The 20,179-nt window shown below is 47.0% G+C and overlaps 5 protein-coding genes across 5 annotated transcripts; 3 read left to right on the forward strand and 2 right to left on the reverse strand.

Moving 5' to 3' along the window:
- Window positions 1–28: 28 nt before the first annotated feature.
- C8R40DRAFT_1073148 (uncharacterized protein) lies at window positions 29–3,754 on the reverse strand (the record flags this gene model as incomplete). The annotated part of the gene is made up of 9 exons (XM_046226523.1): window positions 29–99; window positions 122–735; window positions 797–1,077; window positions 1,135–2,128; window positions 2,183–2,607; window positions 2,669–2,901; window positions 3,267–3,317; window positions 3,377–3,426; window positions 3,477–3,754. The coding sequence occupies 9 exons, from the start codon at window positions 3,752–3,754 to the stop codon at window positions 29–31; spliced, it is 2,997 nt and encodes a 998-aa protein (XP_046081724.1).
- A 3,434-nt stretch (window positions 3,755–7,188) lies between these two features.
- Window positions 7,189–12,781, forward strand: C8R40DRAFT_1175437 (uncharacterized protein; the record flags this gene model as incomplete). Its single annotated transcript, XM_046232328.1, has 7 exons — window positions 7,189–8,639; window positions 8,741–10,754; window positions 10,829–11,058; window positions 11,113–11,495; window positions 11,555–11,721; window positions 11,780–12,023; window positions 12,081–12,781. The coding sequence occupies 7 exons, from the start codon at window positions 7,189–7,191 to the stop codon at window positions 12,779–12,781; spliced, it is 5,190 nt and encodes a 1,729-aa protein (XP_046081725.1).
- A 560-nt stretch (window positions 12,782–13,341) lies between these two features.
- Window positions 13,342–15,106, forward strand: C8R40DRAFT_635085 (uncharacterized protein). The gene is made up of 8 exons (XM_046235723.1): window positions 13,342–13,888; window positions 13,945–14,022; window positions 14,079–14,154; window positions 14,208–14,290; window positions 14,346–14,374; window positions 14,431–14,526; window positions 14,578–14,696; window positions 14,754–15,106. The coding sequence occupies exons 1-8, from the start codon at window positions 13,674–13,676 to the stop codon at window positions 14,772–14,774; spliced, it is 717 nt and encodes a 238-aa protein (XP_046081726.1). The 5' UTR covers window positions 13,342–13,673; the 3' UTR covers window positions 14,775–15,106.
- A 63-nt stretch (window positions 15,107–15,169) lies between these two features.
- On the reverse strand, window positions 15,170–16,805 carry C8R40DRAFT_1073151 (glycoside hydrolase; the record flags this gene model as incomplete). The annotated part of the gene is made up of 11 exons (XM_046226524.1): window positions 15,170–15,252; window positions 15,318–15,391; window positions 15,453–15,591; window positions 15,635–15,662; window positions 15,723–15,807; window positions 15,863–15,875; window positions 15,933–16,005; window positions 16,055–16,093; window positions 16,142–16,345; window positions 16,421–16,474; window positions 16,593–16,805. The coding sequence occupies 11 exons, from the start codon at window positions 16,803–16,805 to the stop codon at window positions 15,170–15,172; spliced, it is 1,005 nt and encodes a 334-aa protein (XP_046081727.1).
- A 1,384-nt stretch (window positions 16,806–18,189) lies between these two features.
- On the forward strand, window positions 18,190–20,031 carry C8R40DRAFT_1163098 (S-adenosyl-L-methionine-dependent methyltransferase; the record flags this gene model as incomplete). The annotated part of the gene is made up of 8 exons (XM_046230333.1): window positions 18,190–18,516; window positions 18,578–18,632; window positions 18,693–18,925; window positions 19,047–19,206; window positions 19,256–19,389; window positions 19,459–19,513; window positions 19,573–19,841; window positions 19,903–20,031. 8 exons carry the CDS (start codon window positions 18,190–18,192, stop codon window positions 20,029–20,031), a joined length of 1,362 nt encoding a protein of 453 aa, XP_046081728.1.
- Between the last annotated feature and the right edge of the window lie 148 nt (window positions 20,032–20,179).

Raw genomic sequence — 20,179 nt, forward strand, 5'->3', positions numbered from 1 at the left:
CGAGGCCAGCCAGAGTCTACTGGGCTGTTCATGTGAAAGTTATCCCCTCGTCCACGTCCACGTCCTCTTCCTCCTCGACTTTCGCGATTATCGCGGCCCCTGTCCTGTCGGGAATGCACACTAGCACCTCCACGACCTGGCGGAGGAAAGGACGGTGCAGGAGGATGCATGTTCAACGGCGATTGCGCACCCCAACGCTGATCGAATGGCATATGCATCGCTATCTGTGCTTGAGAGGGTCCAGCGTTGGGTGGAATGGCTGATGCAGCCGCAACAGATGTTAGTGGAGTATTTGCAAGCGCTTGTGTGACGAAAGCCAACTGTTCAGGGGTGAGAGAGGCGAGCTCTGCTGCAAGTGCATTCTGATCGATAGATCGCCTTGCGTTGATATTTGTGTTGACTGGACTGGGGACTGGGATGGGGATAGATGGTAGTAATGAGGCTGCTGAGGGAAGAGGGGTCAAAACAGGCGCTGGAGTAGAACTATACGGTACTGGAGCAGATGGAGTTAATTGAGGAGGTAATGTTGGAGGAGGAGATGCAAGTCTGCCTTTATTCAATATCCAGATCCCGACGAGATAGTTGGTCGTTCGGATTTTCGGCAAGCATAAATCATCCAATAACTCGATGTAGTCAGGAAGCGGATGACTAGACAAAAGTGGAATGATATACATTTCCTTTCCAGGGTGATGATCCTTCGGTCTGTTCCCCCAAGGAAACACAAGTCCGTGTCGCCTGCAAAGCTTATGATCAGCAATTTGAACATGTGGCAAAAGAACAAAGAATAAATACTCACCCTTTATTGAGGAGAAAGTCCGACAAAATCTTGAAACCGGATTCGCCAGTTCCAGGTACTGGCGAGAACGCAACAGCGACCAGTTCCTTTGTTGGATTCATGCGCATTTGCAGCAAGAACTTGGCTGAGTTCTCAATCGGAACGCGCCCATCGATCCTGAGAACATCAGATGGAAACAAGGTCTTCCATTGACCAGATGTCACAGCGATAGGTTTACCACCTATTTGGCGGCCAACTACCGGTGTCTCTTGAGGGATAGCGGAATCGAGAGGCATATTGATCTACAGAAATGAGCGGGTTACTATCTTGTGTATTCAAAGAGGCTATGATCCTATTACCTTTCCGGTCCACACTTGAGGAATAGTGTCGAATGTAGCCTGAACTATTTCTGGTGTTTCAGGCTCCCTCTCTTCGAGCAGCATATCGAAATCTTGATCATTGGCAGCAACAGGTTCGCTGTCCATAACCATGTCGTTGTGATCATCAGGTTCAACGTTTGCGGTAGGTTCTGCGGCAGAGGTAGACGGACCGCTCGAGAGGTTCGACGAATTTGACCGAGACCAGAGTGAATTCAGATCAAATATAGAAGGCCGTGGAGTAGGAGGCTGTGCTGAGGGAAGTTGAGCGGAAGGAGACGATGTAGAAGGGGAAGGTGCTGGTTGGATTGCAAATGGAGAAATACCAGTAGGCGATCGCAGGACAGCTGGAGCGTCGGCTTCAATGCTTTCTTGGACATCTTTCGGAGATGCGACAGCTTGGTTTGAACCCGGTTCATCGTCGATATTGATGAGATCCGCTAAATTCATTTCTGGTTCGCTGGTGCCCAAGTCAGAGGACGTATGTAAGTATAACGGGGGACGTGTGGCGTTGGTTTCCCTCGCCATATCCAATGCATGTGGAGGAACTGGGGGAGGCGCACCCCAGCCTTCGCTAGCTGGAACAACAGGAGACTCAGGAGGAACCGAGAGGGACACCGTACGTTGCCGAGGTTCAACAGCCCTCAGCCTCGCCAAACGTTCCTTCTCCATCCGCTCTTCCTCCTCAAGTTGGCGCTCACGCTCACGATTACTGTCGCGGCCACTGATATCCTCAATATCTTCGAGGCCTTTGTGCGTAATTTTCGTACGAGGCGCATTACTTTTGGTCAAGATTGACTGTTTCAACGACTCTTGTTCAGCACTTTTGATGGACTGCTTTAGCTCCTCGTTTGCCAAGTCAGTAGAGGACATGACAGATATTTCTTTGGGAGTTATGTGACCCGAAACAATACGCTTGTGAAGCACAACCCGATCGATTTTGCTAAGATTGAACTGAAGCATCCGGAAACGATCCCTACAAGACCACATGAGCAACAGGGAATGTTATACGCAACGAAAACCCACTTACTTGTATCTTGCTGCCGCTGTCTGATTTCCGTGTTTATCTGGTTCGGAATATATCTCAAATACACATTTTTCGAGATCGTCAGCAAACTGCTTAGAACTTTCCAAAACATTGTTCCTATCCTCTTCCGTCAAATCCTCTGTCTGCTTCTCCGTCACTTCGGCAATATCATCCTCGTTTTCTCTACGTATATGGGGATAACGAAGAAATATATCTCGAAAAACGTCCTCAAGCTTCCCAAGACAATACTTTCTAGTGGGGTCATCCACAACATTTGAAGTTTTTGCCTTCTTCGTGGGCGGACCATCAACGGTACGCTTAGCAATTCTCTTTAGTGATGGGGAGGAAGCTTTGCGGATACGGGCAGGTTTGTCAGCGACATCCGACAAATCGGAATCTGAGTGATATGATACTCTACGAGTACGTCGCTGTAGTTTTTGACGATTTACATGAGCGACGCCCAGAAAAAGAATAGTCTCGTGAACGCACCTTTCCGTGACCTCCTTTAGCTTTAGTATCCACCACATAATTATCATCTGAATCTTCAGAGGCAGACGGGGGTTCTGGTTCTGGAGTTCGTTCTTCGTCTTTCACGGGAGCTCCCGTGAACGTCGGTTCTTTCGGTGTTTTTGACCTCTTTCTGGCATTTGAGGTGTTTGAGGATCCGGATGTCGGACCTGATTTCTTTGAAGACTCTGCGAAATCAGACTCCTCCCAAGTCACTAGATGGAAAAGAACAAACAGTCAATCGCCCATTCAAATGAATGTTATGAATAATCGGAAGTTTCTGAAGTATCAAGTAGTCGCACTGGCAAATAATTACGAGTGATTACAACGGCTCAGTCTGTTCAAGTACCACCGTATGCTGGGTTAACCTCTCAACTTGGAGTGATAAGATAACGTTAAGGCTATTGACTTGTACAGTACTAAAGGCTGGCCGGTTGGCTATGTAGTATGAGACTGGTATGAGAAGCCGTACAACACCATATTTTGTATTATCTCATTAATACCAGTGCGACATGTAGAGTGTGTAGTGATAAAGGCAGAAGGGACAAAGCGAAAAAAATTGAGGAACAGGGGCACTCACTGAGGGTATGCAGACCAGTTTTGTCGGAACACGAAGAACATACATAAACACCTACAGTTTGTTCAAATCAGAAAACGAAAATGGATGTGTGAAGGGAAAAAGAAACGCACTAATATCTTCAGCATCCGTTTCGTCAAGATTGATGCATGCAAAGTGATACCTGAGGGGGTGGGGTCAACACATTGCAAAGCTGTTGGATAGTTGACATACCATTCTTTGCACTCTGAACAATAGATCATCGGGGTACCGTCATCGCCTTTTTTACATGAGCAATATATCTTGTCCGAAGCTGCATTGATCATTGTTGAGTCTTTCCCTTGAGCAGTTGTCGGAGGGGAAATGTCCTTAGTATTTTGATTCTCCTTCCCTGATTGCGGTTCTACATCGTGCGATTTGATTGCTTTGGAGTTTTTCGAAAGAGGAGCAGATGAGCGAGCAGAGTTTTGCTTCGTGCTCGTTCGAGTAGAACGAGTTGTACGTGTGCTCATAATGTGGCTTTGAGACTACACTGCGCTGCTGCGGGATCAGGTCGTCGTCGTGGATGAAGAGTATTTCAAACTCCGCCTTCTTTGCGATGACTAATCATTTTCGCTGATGTCAGCTGTTCTCCAAGTTATACGGTCCGTTACTGTAGCAGACTCAGCATCCCTATACAGTGCTTCAAGAGGCTTCAAGGTGCTTCAGATATGAAATCAACGAAGGCACTTTGGTCACAACGTCCCTCATCTGGCTTCATTACCCGTTCACCGTTTTCAGAGACTCGCCAGAGGTATACTATAGAGCTCGCTTTGATTCCAAATTTCCTTGGCTCTTATATGTATATTTGCACGATAAAACACGTTAACGGTCTCAGACGAAAATTCTTCCCGTGTTCAATGGACCACTCAAAAGCTAGGATAGCCTGTTCTTCTTAATCGCTCCCCACTTCCAGAAGCTCCCAGAAACTCGTGCATAGTAACCCGGCAAAACTATCTTTGTACTTCATTCAAGACTCCACCCTGGCAACAATTTTTCTGTCGAAGATTGAGATTCGTCATCTCGAATTTCTCACTCTGTACTGCATCCAACGTCATGAAAAGTCCTTCTGTCAGACTCATGTCAAGGGACCAATTGGCAATGAGAGGGAGTGCGTGAACATTACGCCAATACACATCGTCGACATCGACGGTCAATGGTAATAGTCTGAAGCTGCCCCCAAATCTCCCATCTATGCTTTCAATGATAAACCTTCTGTGTCATTCTTACACCCTGGAATTTTAGCTGCTGTTCCTGTGTCGTTCCATTCTACATAGGATTTCGCAATTCCCAAATGATTCTTCCTATGTTTTCGTTTGATGAACTCTACGTATGTATGTTCTTGACTGTTCACGATTGTCTCAAGAATCCCAAAGGCTAATATCCCCGCATTTGACCCCTCACATTCGTCATTGTTGATACGTATCGACGATATGTTTTCCTGACATAACTCTTAAATGTGACGATACTGGGGCGGTACCCAAGCGGTTTCAAAGCGGCTTTACTGAGAAGAAGGAGAAAAAACTCGAATGCAATGCACTACTCGTTTTGGGTTGGTACCTTTCCCGTGTACATTTAGTTTACTACCAATTCGCTTGCAGATTGTCTTGGGACTTGAAGCGTTTTTGAAGGCATCATTATTACGGGCCTTACAAGCCTTCACGCCATGAAACTCCTCCGATGCGGATGAATCTTTAGGCAGTTTAGGGCCCCAGGCTTGTAGCGTTTCCCAGCAGGCAAAGGCCCAGGTCCAGGCCCAATCTGCCCCGGTCGACAGACGTAGGTGGCTTGCCTTCTATCTGCTTCTTTTCTATTTTCTATCTTTTTTTGCTTTTGGATTTCAAACAGATTGGCTTATCATTTCAAGTATATTGCATTCCCTATTTTCCTGATAGTGTTACTGGTACCTTGCTTCCTATGTGCTCGGGCTCGGAAGAACGAGAAGCGACCTGGAACATTCGGAATTGACCGTGATTATTATTATTTGACCTAGAGCATCAAGGAAGGACTGAAGGATCTAGCAAAGCTGCGCGATAAGTCCAATATTCTGAATGTACGCTCGATATAACCCAGTAGACGGACATAGGTTAGTGCGTACTGGTACCGACTCCCGACTCCTTCGGACCTCTCAATAAACAGGTGCACTCACTAATCGCCAGCTAGGAACTTTGAACATATGAGTCTGAAGAAGGTTCTGGACTTTAGAATGCAGGAAGGGATAAACACAGTAGGCCTCGAGCCGGACCCTGCGTCGTGCTTTGTGGCAGGCAAGAATTCCCAGGATCATCCTGACATATTCTGAGCTTAGTTCCTAAACCTGTGGTAAGTGTCCCAAATGTTCCTGTCAAAGTATCATACAGCACCGGAATCGCTTTGTAGTAAGTCCACATGACATGAATCCATTCTCGAGGCCCCGATACGGGGTTGTGGGGTATCAGTTTGTTCCACTCATCATCTGGCTTTTATTTAACTTCTTCGATGCTGTGTAGGAATAAAAGTTCATGATGATATCTTCAATAATCTTGTGGAGGCTCGTGAGGCCATCGTGGACACTTGGATAACGTGTTAGTAGGCAGCCGGAGAGAAGAGGGAGTTGAAATTCTGATTTCCCTATGATAGCAGAACGAAGCAGAAAAAGAAGGTGTCTTCGATACATAAAAAAGTCCCATGATGAGCCGGCGGTGAACTTTTATGGTAAGTCTTATTGCTTGAGAGAACCTTCCGAAGATTTGGATGAAGGCTGCTATTTCGGGGTAGTTGAGAGATGAGTATACTCCTATGATCTGAGGGATCCATGATTCTCGCTTTACCTGCCCTATGGGGCGTTGGTGAGACTATTCTTGAGTGCCGTCACTGGAATAACTGACCTAACAATACAACCCAATGACTTCGAAAGATCGATGTCTCAAAGCCGTGTTCTGTGCCATTTGGATGACCAGAGAGTGTATGAATTTGCGCTCCACACGGTCATAGGAGGCAGCGGCGCTGCCAGTGATACGGAAGTCGAGATAAACTTGATCCAGCCGAAAGTCCGAAGTTAGCTTGAGATAAAGACGCCGCTAAGGCTTGCGGGGGGGATATGTACTCAGCATGTATTGTACAAAGTTATTCTGCTCGGGAGAGACTGATGAACAGATGAACAATCCGACGGGTGTTAAGCACCAAGCTTATGAAGTAAATTGGCACGTCATAAATTTCCTCATATGATAGAAGAAAAATATCACAAGTCTACAAGAGTCCATGCGATCCAAAGATCTTTTACTTAATCATTGAAACAAGGTGCCCAGGACTTGAAGCTTTGGGTCCCACTGCAATGTACCACAGGTACTCGCTGGCAAGAGACAGAAAACGGAAGTTGATGGTGTCTAAGAAAGGAAATAAAAATGCTGGCAAAGGCAAGTCCCGGCGTCAAGTTCAGATGAGATCATCGCCGGAATCGGACCTGGATCACGTAAGGCGTTTTTGAACGAGCACCCGAGGGCGTGGGTGATTTGGTGGTAAATGCATTAGCGATCGCTGTGTTACTTCCTTCTCTCTAAGCTGCAACTACGGGCTTAGAAGAGATTTGGACTTGTCCTTGTCCCTGTGCTCCACAGCATTGACGACCACGGCAATCAAGAAACTTTCCTCTACAGCTCTTTGCCTCGGTATTGAAGGGCATTCTGTCGTCAACAGTGTAGTGACCAGCTCAAATTGTGCAGCAAATCTCAGCAAAGTGACTTGCTGAGGATTTAGTCCAAGTTCAAGGAACCAGTGAACAGGTAAGGCCAACTTTTTGGTTTTCTGTTCACTGTTTACCTTTCTGGTCGTTCTTCCTTATTGAAGCGTTCAAATCATTTACCAAACTTTTTCGCTTCTATATAGATTTTATCACCTCCAACTAAACTGTCTTGCTCGGGCGTCATTAATGGCAGCAGCGGCTGTCTCTATTTCTTCACCGTTTGCCATGTCTTCTCACCAACGACTCGCTGTCGCACCTCCCCCGGCTGCTTCTTCCTCTCGTTCCAAACAGCCCACTCCTTCATCCCACTCTCCAACCCAGGAACCAACTATCAAACCATTCAATCGCATTCGCTCTTCACTGGAACAGAGTTTGCGTACTGCCACTCGTTCAAAGAAAGCCCCAGCTCCAGCAGCGGATGAATTTGCTACTGTCTCTGCAAAGAGCAAGGGAAAGGAAAAGGAAAAACACAAGGTACCAGAGGAAAAGCAAGGAATGTTACGAAGGCTGGAGTCTAGAGTCAATTTTAGACGGGTCACTCCGTCTCCCCAGCCACCAGTATCAATATCTCCCAGTCCGATGGAAGACAAGGTACGCTCAGCAGGATCCACGAGTTATACGACTCCTTCTCTAAGAATGGCTTCCATGTCTTCTCCTGCTTTGCATCTGTCCTCACAGGCATTGCCATCTCCAAGGTCACGTCCTGCCATTCCAGCCTCATCGTCATCTACCAGCGATAGCCTGGTCACACCATCTCGCGCGAGGTCTCGGCAGGCTGACTCGCCAACTACACCCACGACCCGTCATCGGCCAACAAAGTCTTCCCCGATCGATATTCCACCATCGTCCTCCGTCTTATCACTACATTCGCCTCCAGAGACGCCTAGGCGACCTCGTCGGGAGCAGTCCAGTCCACCTGATACCCCAACTCCCATTCACGGATCGAGAGGATCGAAGCAAGCTTCAAGTTCGACAAGTCATCTACCCCTCAATGCTCCATCTTCACCATCGCACGTTAGACCACGGGAGACCAACCTCAATCGTGCTCGTTCACCATCAATATCACGAACACGCGTGGTCTCACCATCACACCGCGGACTTACATCTTCTTCTTCGACCCATCTTCCTTCAAACTCTTCGCCGTCACCTCCGCCGACGCCTACTCCCTCTAGACCCCTTGATGCTCGACGTCCATCACTCGACTCTCCACGCCGAACATCATTTGGCCGAGAAGGATCCGAATCTCCGTCCCCAGCAGTCCGTTCCCGCCCGATTTCACCCAATCAGCGCGCGTATGCAAATCATCGTCATTTCAACATCTCCACAACATCCCTATCTGGTCCTTCCAATCCCGAACATCGGGAGCTGATACGAACTGCAACAGGTTTGTTGTGCAAGGAAACTACTAGGCCACCTTTGACTCAAACGGAAAGTGGTAAAAAGGACTGGGAGGGTGTAGAAGTCCGCATGCGTTCGCTGGCAAGATTAGAAAGGATATGGGGAAAGAGTGGTGTCCAAGCAAGTTCCAGCAACGTGAACGTGAACGGATTGTCATCTAGTGGACTCAGCGCATCTGGAGAGGAACGAGAACGGAGGCTTTTTACTGAGGCACTCCGGGATGGATTTGTTTTGTGCCAGTGCGTGATAGAAGGTCTTTTTGAAAAAAATATGCGATCACTAATATTTTCCCCTTGCACTTCTACTTCCGCTTGGCGACCAGCTTATTGAACAAACTCAGATCAAGCTCGATTGTGCGGCCTGATCCCAAAGAAGATGGTTTTGCTCGTACCTCAAACATTACCAAGTTCCTTGCTGCATGCTCGTCATATGGACTAGCGAATGAGGATCTGTTTCAACGGGACGACCTTATTGAAGCTTCCTCGGAATCACTGGCCCGCGTTGCAAGAACCATCATCGCTCTCATAAAATTCGTCGACGCCCCGATTACGATTTCCGATCGTTCCAAGGTTCTTTCAGGGCAGAGCAAGAAATCGAGCTCTAACGAAACGAATAGCGGGAGTAGTTCTGGTGGGGGAGGTGTATCGCCATCCAGTCCTTACAAACTAGGCACTGTAACATCTCGATCAGGGGCGTCAGCATCCACTCCAAATTTGGTGTCCAACAATGGTTCTCGGACGACATCCCCAACGCAGAACACAACAGGTGTATCACCTACGCGCAAACGATGGAGTCCTCCGAACCTCCTCCCAACTGTGCGGTCCGACAGTTCAGAAGAAGGAACGGTATCCAAGGGAAAATTTCAAGGAACAGGGCCCGTGTCTGTGTCCATGACGCAAGATGTGAAATCCCAGAGGAAAGATACAGATCGAATGCCACCAACCAGTAGCGGTGATAATGATCGAGAGAGAGATTTACCTATGACTCCCCCTCCTAGATCTCCTCTCCGTATTCGTACTTCCCGCAAATCCTCTTCTAGCTCACCGTATCAACCATCGACGGATGACGGCAAGTCATTATTCACCTGGTCAGTAACCAATTCTACAGCGTCACCTTCATCACCTTCTCGAATATCAGCGGCTGAATCTACCAGAGCTTCTGTCGGCGACGCATCCATGAGGGACTTCGATCGACATTCTAACGTCCGCCAATCTGTCGCTTCCTCTGCTGTGACAGACATGTCGACCTCCACGACCACGACCGTTCTCTCGAGTCTGTTGGATGTTGGACGGGCTAGTAGTGCTGGTTTCAGTAAGTTTGGAACTATCCGAACAATGACTACTGAGGCGACCTCCGAGACGCCTTCCATCACTCGAACGGAAGGTAGCTCTATAGCTGAAGACCTCGCTCGAAAATATCGAGGCGTCCCAGATATATTCGACCGGAAGTTGAGCGATGCAGTAGTGGATTTAACAAGAGTTGAGGAAGGAGATGAAAGTGGTAGTTCCAGTGCTAAAGGTGGGGGCAGAGATAAGCGTAGACATCGGGGGGTAGAATCAGAGGTTGAAATAGAAAAGGAAAGAGCGGTAGAAAAGGGTCCAGGTCCAGCAATACGTCTTGGTAAAGGTAAATGGCCTGACGATTTCATGGATGCGATGCAAAGCCATACTTCGAGTAATCTATCTATCTCCACTTCTCCTACCTCTGATCCGGTGGAGCGGTTGCGGACTCCTCCGATATCTGGTTCACCTCCCCGTAAACTTGCCGTAGTTGGTATAGGCAGTTCTCGACGGAACGAAAGCGTCGAATCGCTTCCTCAGTTCCCGCGCAGACCGTCCCATCGTGCCCGACATAGCATTGACACCGCCGGTGTTCCACCTAAAGAGGCGCTTCTTCGAAGAGAAGCTAGTCCGGATGGGGTGCCAACTCGGGTTTTGCCCAGACGACATAGCACGAAGCCCCGTCCGGCTCATTTGCTACCCAGGGGTGTGAATGATGATAGTGACAGCCTCGTTCCGTTTCCTCGTTCGGTATCAGGTGAAAACACCAATTCACCTTCCCCATATTCGTCCGAAGATGCCTCTGGGTCTCAACAACGCCTTGAAAAGCCTCATCAACCTCGAGGACGGTTTCAAAGTGATATCGAAGGATCAAGCAGACGGCGTCCCCGCCCAAATTCGTATGACGAACTTGGAGCCAAACCTGCTAGGTCGAGATTTGAGAGTATGGTCAATCTTGGTGGCGCTTCCGGGAACACTAGTGCGAGCGATTTGATGTCTAGAGATTCTATAGATGGAAGCGCAGTGCGCAAACCTTTGATTATCAAGGAGGAAGGGAAAGTCCCGACCCATTTTGTAAGTCACTACATCGTCCCCATTCGAGCTCTAGTTCCTGAAAATACTAAATGGGAAACGTTTTCCCAATCTAGCAACTTGGAAATTGCATTGGAAGGGGTCAATTTGGTTCTGTGTACCGCGCCCTTAATCTCAATACTGGTCAAATGGTTGCGGTAAAGCGGATTCGATTAGAAGGGCTCAAAGAAGAGGAAGTTACCCAGCTAATGCGCGAGGTCGACCTCGTAAAGAGACTTTCTCACCCCAGTATCATCAAGTATGAGGGGATGCATCGCGATGCCGACACATTGAGCATCGTCCTGGAGTAAATTTTCCTTCGTGTTCAATTATAATATTGAAATCTGATTTCTCGTGTTAGGTATGCAGAGAATGGTTCTCTTGGCCAGACCGTCAAAGCCTTTGGTAAACTTAACGAGAAACTTGTCGCCAGTTATGTTGTTCGTATACTTGAAGGGCTTCATTATTTGCATCAAAGCGATGTGGTCCACTGTGATCTCAAAGCTGCTAATATCCTAACCACCAAGAATGGCAATGTCAAACTGTCAGATTTTGGTGTTTCGCTCAATTTGCGCGCGGTCGAACGCGAGCAGGACGTCGCGGGAACCCCGAATTGGATGGCACCTGAGGTCATTGAACTCAAAGGTGCTTCTCCCAAATCGGATATCTGGTCCTTGGCGTGCACTGTTATCGAGCTTCTGACCGGGCGCCCACCCTATGGCGATATCCCAAACAGCATGTCTGGTACGTTGTTTTTGGCTGCTCGAGGTTTTGATTATCTGCTCATTCCTTGGCTCTGACAGTGATGTTCCGTATCGTCGAAGATGATATGCCCCCGATCCCACCAGGTGTTTCTCCGCTTCTAGAAGACTTCCTGAAACAATGTTTCCACAAAGATCCTGCCCAAAGACCTAGCGCTGAATTACTTTGCGAACATCAATGGCTGAAACAGAACTGGGGTGGTTACAAGGTTCGCTAAATCTCATGGGCACCCTCTTGGACAAGAAATTCTTACAATTTTAATCTAGGAGCTTCGTCCGCAAGACAGTATCCCGTTCCTCCGCCGTGTCAGCGCTGACCTTCAGAAGTCAGAAGTTGTCCGATACTTGTCGCAAATCGAAATGCCTGGATCTATACTGGAGCCCTCATCGCACGAAGATATTGTTAGTGGGTCACCTCCCGGTCGTCGAATGTCCAATACATCCATGCGGCCTTCAAATGATGAGATATCGCCACGAGATCACTCCTTCGTCAAGACCACATTCAGCAAACGTGAGTCTTGTTTTTTTAATTTTATTGTCTCGGTCGATCTTCACATTGTTCCAATAGCCATGGTGTGTAGAGTGTGTCTCTTACATGTCAAGAAGAGTGCCGTTTTATGTGCACAATGTAGCCTCATCTGCCACTCGAAATGTACTGATAACGCCCCTCCTACTTGTGACCTTCGTGCGCAACTATTGCTCTACGCTCAATACGCTGAGAAAGGTAATCCCAGTAGTGCCTACTCCAATCCAGCCGATATCCTGGGTAATGCTCATCCCAAAAGTCCCATGTCTGATGTCGCATTCGTGTCGCATACTCCACGTACCAGCTTAGATACCGCCCCACCGCAAGTTCCACCATCCCCGTCACCAGCTAGTGCTGTCCATCCGCCCGTCGCCTTCAAGTTCATGAATTTCAAGCGACCGAAAGTTGGTCATCCACCAACTGATCCGGCCCACTTGTCTTCGTCGCCTTCGCTGGAAAACATGGCACGCAAGCCAACTGTGTTGCGCAAAGCTCACGATGATCGGGCACCATCGGTGAAGAGCAGCAGCACTCAGGCAAACAGCTCGATGCGGAGTGCCGGGACTGTAGCAAGCACTAGTGGTATCTCTGAAGGTGTTGTAGAATCCGATGCTAGGGCTTCCCGAGTAACGTCTCAGTCGGGACCTTCTGACAATGGCGACATTCGAATGCCCGGAGAGTTGTCTGACACTAACCGCCAACATCGGAAGAACAAATCCTCCAACAACTGCATAGTACAATGACTTATATTGACTTATATATACATCTATCCCCCATATGTCCTTCCTCTTTTTTTTGTCCGATGCATTTGTATCTTACCCTCAATATTTTCGTTTACATTCTTCAGTATATCGCTTGCAATACCTTATCCGTAGTTTTACACAGCACGGACCGTGCACCACTTAGTCTTTCATTCTATTTTCATTCTGCCAGTCTTTCCGTACACCCCTCCTCCTCTTCCTCTGTCAGACACATATGTCCTTTCTGCTCGTAATCGTACATAGTTCCATGTAAGATATTGAGTAGCAGCTTGTTCTTCAGCCAATATAAGAGTCAGCTGAATGTTACAACTTACACTCCGGCGACTCCGTGACGGAGCCTCTGTCTTGTCCCGGTATTCTATCTATCTACCTCTTCAAACTCCTGACAGAAGGCTCAAGCTATTCTAATTTCCCGGCAACAATTCGCCTCAGCCAGCCTCAGCCTCAGTCAAAGGCGGGCTTGTTCCAGGAACCCGCAATGCCATGATACTATCCGCCGGTTAGACTCATCCAGGCTCCTGGTATGCAGAAACTTGCCCTCAAGGGGTAGAATTTGAGGATTTAGTCTCAAGTAATCAATATCAACGTGGCCTAATCATAACCATGAGGTGTTTCGCAGAATTTCAGTACAGATGCCATCTTTCCATGAACATCGAACGAGATTTGTTCATCCACCATCGTTGGATAGTTCTGGCCGTGTCCGAATTCAATGCGGTCATCTTTTTCCGCTATTCCAACTAAGATTTCGGGAGATACTTAGGATAAGCTTTTTCGGACCTCGTTGCTACTATAAAAAGAAGTTCTTCTAGCCTAGGGCCAACTATCGCGTGTTCACCTTTTCCAAACTCCCTTGTCTTTTCTTCCTCGTACCGCGATGTTCTTTCCACTGTCTCTCCATACCCTTTGTCTCTTTCTGGTCCCATTCACGGTGCTTTCAAATGCGTCGCCCACAAAGGACACCAACGGTTATCGTTTGGCTCGTGGGTTGCCACCCTTGCCTCCTCGAGACTTTGGTCGGAATAAGCCTGGATATGAGCCCACTCCTGTGCTGAGAGCAAGAGCAAGTCCCTCGCCTTCAAGCGTCGCACGGTTAGCTCGACCTGTTGCAATATATCCATGATCGTATCCATTGACTTGACTCTTAGATTTTCAGGTCGTCTGCAAGTTCGCTTCAACAATGGATCAACTATCGGATACGTACAGGACCAATCAGGACTTCCAGTGTGAGTAATCCTACAAGAAAATTACTTTCCCAATACCGAGGCCTTCCATAAAATAGGTCTGGAGGCTCAGACTTGCAAATCAGCATCACGACGTCGTCAACGCGAAAAGAACAGCTTAATATTGTCGCCACTGTATGAACTAACATTGCTTTTTCTTTGTTGAAAACCTCATCATTGTCGCGCAGACGACCAACTTTCCTTCGCCATCTTTCGTAGGCGCTTCGAGCCAGGGATCTGGCAATGCGACAATTGGTACAGGCAGTTCGAAGTCAGTCCTGATCTTCCACTTGAAAAATGATCCGAATAATCAAACGCAATTCTAGCTTTGTTCACGTCTCAATTGTACAGAAAAGTAAGATTCCACGAGGGTTTACGCTCTTGGATAACCTTTCTCACACAATCCTGCAGCGGATGTCTTGTCCAAACCGATCAAATCAGGCAACGGTAATACTTCAGTAGAATCTGCAATTTGGACTGTAGACCTATCCACGAAGGAACTCACAGGTCGGTGAAAACTATCAAATAGTAGTTATTCGCAGTCTGACGTCCTCGTAGCTCAGTATGTTAATCAAGATGGTAGCCTCCCAACCACGTTTCTTGTCTACGACAACGCCACTACTAATCTCTATTTGACCGGAGACACCACTGCATCCAATGCATCTGTGACGCCGGTGGTAAGTCTGCATCAACAAAAAATGTATCAGCCTCGGCACTGACACTCTTATGTGAAGAAATTGTTCCTTGTAAACTGACAAACTGACCCCAGACCGCATAACGACTAGAATGACCAATCATTGGACGCTCGTTATGAAATGTACATCTTGTTATAGTGAACCTTTGGACTTACATGGTACCGTTACTGTAATCTTGGAATTTTTCGAGGGACTTATTACTGTAACTCTACTTGCGTTATCTCATACATATCTCTCTTGTAGTGTATGTATATACTTCTTTGTTGCTAGTGTGTAATTCCGAGGTGCAGCAATCAGCTGCCTGAACGCATAATTATGTAGCACTGTGTTTTTGAGACTCCCCGCGGGCGAAACTTGTCGCATATAATTAGAGAAGACCATTCTTGTCATCTAATGCATGCATTCAGGGTGAGCTCTCAAACTCAAGAGCGAGGTTAATTTTAAGACTTACATGCCTACACGGGGAATGATAATTTGCGAACTGAGGTTATCCAGCTTGAATTTGCGTCAGGAAATTCCCAAACCATGGCTCCGGCATCTATCGAGGAAAGAAGTAAGGTCATGGGAGATGAGGGAAAACTCGAAATAGGATGGAAAACCCACTCCAGCCAAATTTCTTAGCGGTATTGAGACAGTTTGCAAGAGTTGAAGTGTTCATGAATCCATTGGAGGCATCACTGAGACAATTGAAGCTGTTGGGTTAGTAAAGCCCTGACAGTGTATGACTCGATCTCTCACCTCGTAAGTGCTGGTTTTCCAATGACCAGTTTATGCAAAGGAATACCACTATCAGCAATTTGGAAGAGAGCAGATTTCGGCCAGGTAGAGGATGAATTTGTCAGAAGCCCGGCACAGGTAGTATACTCGTTAGCACCCTCTGTCGCAAATAACAAATCAGAACATGTCACTCGAACAACTACTTTTGCTATAATAATCACGGTTATAAAACTGATAATAGGATCATTGCAATGAGTATGCGGCGAGGGGACTTGAAAATTAGCAACCCACCTGCACATTGTACCAATCAATTAAGTTACCGACTGTTGAATCGACTGTCAAATACGCTCCCCCGCCAAATTTCCCCGGTGAAAACCTAGATTCGATAAGTTGGCTTCGAATGAGCATTTTGACAGACTCCTTCTGCTCACCACGGTGCAACAGCTAAATCAAAGACATATAAACAAGGAAGACTAGCTTATAAGCCTTCCAATAACTTACGGGCATGAGTTAATAGATAATCCTCTCGTGGAAGTTTTACGCGAAGTCTACGGGTAAAGGATGCCAGCCAAGCCTATACATATTGAGAAATTCGCTGTTTTCGACAAAAACATTGAACTTACCTCGGCTTTACCGTCGCCTGCGTTGATTGCGTCGAAATCCTGAGTAGAATTCAGTCCAAATTCATACGTAGCTATAGGCATACTAACCTCGTAGTCAACATCTACACCATCGAGTCCGTATTGGATTACCCAGGCAGCCATGGTGTCAGCAGTGGCGATCGGATCGGCTCCATTGGTAGTGGGAGCATCAGTCGATCCGAAAACAGAAACTATAAGCTTAATGCCAGCGGCAGCATATTGCGCCTTGATTGTTGCTCTTTGAGTTGAAGTAAGCTGTGTCCATTCTGCTGCCTAGAGGATGCTATTTATAAGCTTCTCCAAATTTTGTTCAAAGAGATGAGTTTTCCCTTCGCATCGATGACTTACTTGGTCGAACGCTCCGGCGACAAGAAGGAAGGCTAATGCGCTGTACGCGAAAGGCTGGTGAGTAAACGTCGTTTTGCATAAGCTGGAGAATTAGCTCACAAAACGTTAAAACCCTACAAAAACTATCAGCATTGAGTCTCCTCGAGGAAGAGCTTGGACTCTAAAACCATACCTCAATTTGGGAGACTGGTGGGGGTCCTGAAAGACCGGACACGCCCCTGTCGCTGTAGATAACCCAATGGGGAGAAACCAGCGTTCCATTGGGCAAAATCGAAACTTCCGACGTGCTGTTCCCGTGGACATGGACACTCTTTACCGGAGAAGATAAAACACCATGATTCATCCAGGAGAGGCCGAGTACAGCAAGGACGAAAAAAGCAAGCATTTCAAAGTGAGGCGCACAAGGGGACCGATGGGCGATCTAGCTGTGAGTAAAGTAGACCATTGGTCTTTATATCTAGTAGCTATCACCGGATTGTATAGAGCTCGAGAGCACTTTGGGGTATCGAGCATGTAAGATTCAAGCGTGTCTCGGACGGTCGCCAGCACAAGCTTCACACTGTACGTGTCACTTTCTCCGGACGCAAGGAATCCTTGGATAGGACAAGTGACCCATTCCGCTGTTGGTGGCAAGTATTGCAACATCGCATGTGGGAACATATTAATACTGTGACTGAGACTTGCAATGACGATACCCAATAGTGGGACAGCTGAAAAACCTGAATAGAGAACATAGTCAAAGGCGTAGATAATTCCGATGAATGGTTTGACTTACTGTCGGAATATCATTGGTGACTCCATATCATGGTTGTCCGGAAAGTCGAGGACCAGGGATCAACCCAGGATATACTTAGTACATACTATGCACGATTACTACTCGCTTGGGATATGCCCTTGCAACAGAGCTTCAGAGGGAGTAACTGCTTGAAAGTTTTTGAAGGCTGAAGCTGTGTCTCAGCTCTTCTATCAGGCTAGCATTAAGATATTGCTGGAAAACTGTGGACGGAAGCTCTGCAGAAGTTGGTCATCTGGTTAGCACATTTACACGAGAACAGTCCATATTCCGAGAATATTCCAGGGAGGGCCAGCGAGAGAACGACGGCAACGTGACACTGACTAGAGCGCTACTCCGGCGCTACTATTACAATAAGCGCTGACGCCCCATGCCGACAAACTCAGACTGAAGCTCGCTCTACCCAGGCTCTATCAATAAAACCGTTGAAGACCGTTATGCGGAAGAGAACGTTAAGAACTTCAGAACGCCGCATACTTTCGCATAAATCATGTATATTGAGTCGGCACCAACTAGAGTCAGCATTTTGACTAAAACTTTGCTGGCCTGCCGCTGGGAAGTCGGGATGATCAAGGACAAGTTAGGACGAGTCACGACGGAAGCTCGACGAAGCTTCAATCCAATTCAAAATATTACCTGCACGAGTCAGAATTTCGGTGACTTTCGAGGTAGTACGGTACGCAGCCAATTCATATATTTCCAACTTGAATCACGATTCACATCGTATAATAGTTCAGCTTGCCGCTAGGCTACGCCATTGCCCTGCCTTTCTCCAAAGTCCTCGTCAGCAAGATGACACTAGACTGCCAAGTTTTAAACAGATTGTACATCTACTTCTGGAGGGTACGCGAAATGATACCTGCTCAGTCTGCCGAATAGACTTTGTCCACCATATAGAGCAACGCCCATGAGTATATAAGCTCTGAAAGCAACCTACCAAAAATTCAATCTCTTCCTGAAGTGTTTGATCCTTACTATGACCTTGAACCAATCCTCAGACCCCCTTACAGCTCTCGTGGATATCATATCTACCCAAACCGCGGTTCTTCAATCCGCATACAAGAATGACAGTACCAAGGTCCCTTCTATTGACGACCCTTACCAGCCTACGCCATTGGAGTTCGATCCAAGTATCACGGCAGCTCGAAATCTCATCGTTGCTGCTGCGACTCAGCTTATTGCTACAGTGGGGTCTCCACACGAACTGATCTACGCGAATTTGTCTGGAGAGTATGATACAGTCACCATGGGGTTTATTGTTGATGTCAATATTCCTGAAATCCTCAAAGAAGCAGGAACGCAGGTGAAAAAGAGCTGGTGATCAAAAAAAAAAAGTGGCACTGATATAATACTTGTTCTCATAGGGACTCCATGTTGATGAACTGTCTTTGGCCACAGGAATCGGGTCGTCCTATATAGGCGAATATCCTCGATCTTGTTTTTCGCCATTCTGATTGCTGAATCAGTCATAATTCTTAGCTCGTGTGTTGCGCTACCTCGCCACCCGTCACTTTTTCAAAGAAGTGTCGCCGAATGTTTTCGCTCATAACCGATTATCATCGCTACTAACTAAGGCCAAATCTCTCAAAGAGATTAAGGAAGAGTCTGTTGAATATCTTTCCATCAATCCTCTTTCCTCATCTGTAGAGTCCTTTAGCCCCGCTTCTCGATATGACAACTCCTCCATCGCGGCGTGCTCGCAAATGGCGTATGTTTTTTCCTGGTCTCGAATCTTCCTTCCTTGGGCATCCTGATATTCATGTCCTGAATTTCTTCAATTACAGGGCAGACGAACTCCTCAAATCTTTGACGGCCTTTATACCTTTCATCAAGAATCCAAAGCAAGCGTCAGCTCCGTTCAATATCGCATACAACACTCCCGAAAAGATGTGGGAATGGACAGAGAAACCGGGAAATGAACTTGTGTCGCGCAAGTTTGGTGCAGCGATGCAGAATATTGGGGAGATGTCTCCTTCCGAGGTGTTCACTTCTGGTGAGTTTCCTACTCATCTATATTTGCTCCTGCTGAGGAATGTGCTCAGGGATTGAGGCCGATAAACTGAAAGCCAATGATATTGTAGTCGATGTTGGTGGTGGAGTTGGCACTCTAACACTTACTCTTAAAAAGGCCTTCCCGAACCTACGATACATTGTTCAAGACTTGGATCAACAAATAGTAGCCGCACAAAAGGCAAAAATTTATTCGATGTCGATAGAATGACTGCTCATCCTATATCTGTCCTAGTTCTGGGCCGAGAAGGATCCTGAAGCAATCAAAGTTGGGCAAGTTCAATTGCAAGGTATTCAATTACTCGAGGGATTGCTTTTCATTTTTTGCGACTGATATTCCTCATTGTAGCTCACGATTTCGGGAAACCGCAACCTATTAAAGGGGCTGCTGTCTATCTACTTCGCATGGTTCTACACAACTGCTCAGACGATTATGCGAGGAAACTACTCAGTAACCTTCGTTTCGGTGCTGATATCAATAAATCCAAGCTCGTCGTGTTCGAGATGCTTGCGAAGCACGTCACTGAAGAATTCGGCTCTGGGGTCAGCGTGCCCTACCCTTTGCTTCCAAATCTAGGCGTGGTCGGGGGTGGCTCTGTCACAAGTCTCGATATGGCGGTGAGTAGGCATAAGAGTTTTAATATCACTCATCTCACTGGGACAATTTTTTTGTTTCCAGATGTTGACGATGTATGATGGCCAAGAAAGGACGTTGGAGGAATATACTCAGCTAGGGAAAGAAGCCGGATGGAAGTTGAATAATGTGAAAAAGGGGGAACTGGCTGCGTTGATATTCACCCCAATCTGAGTAATAGATAGATTGTGCACAGTAACTATTCACGGCATGTTCAACATCATGACCTTTAGCAATGACAAGTACATGATAGACCATATGTCAGAAAGCATCGAGAGCTACCTAAAGACGAAGGCCTACGTAGGCATGGAACAATACCGAT

This window comes from Lentinula edodes (assembly GCF_021015755.1).
Source record: "Lentinula edodes strain Le(Bin) 0899 ss11 chromosome Unknown C8R40scaffold_43, whole genome shotgun sequence".
Lineage (NCBI taxonomy): Eukaryota > Fungi > Basidiomycota > Agaricomycetes > Agaricales > Omphalotaceae > Lentinula > Lentinula edodes.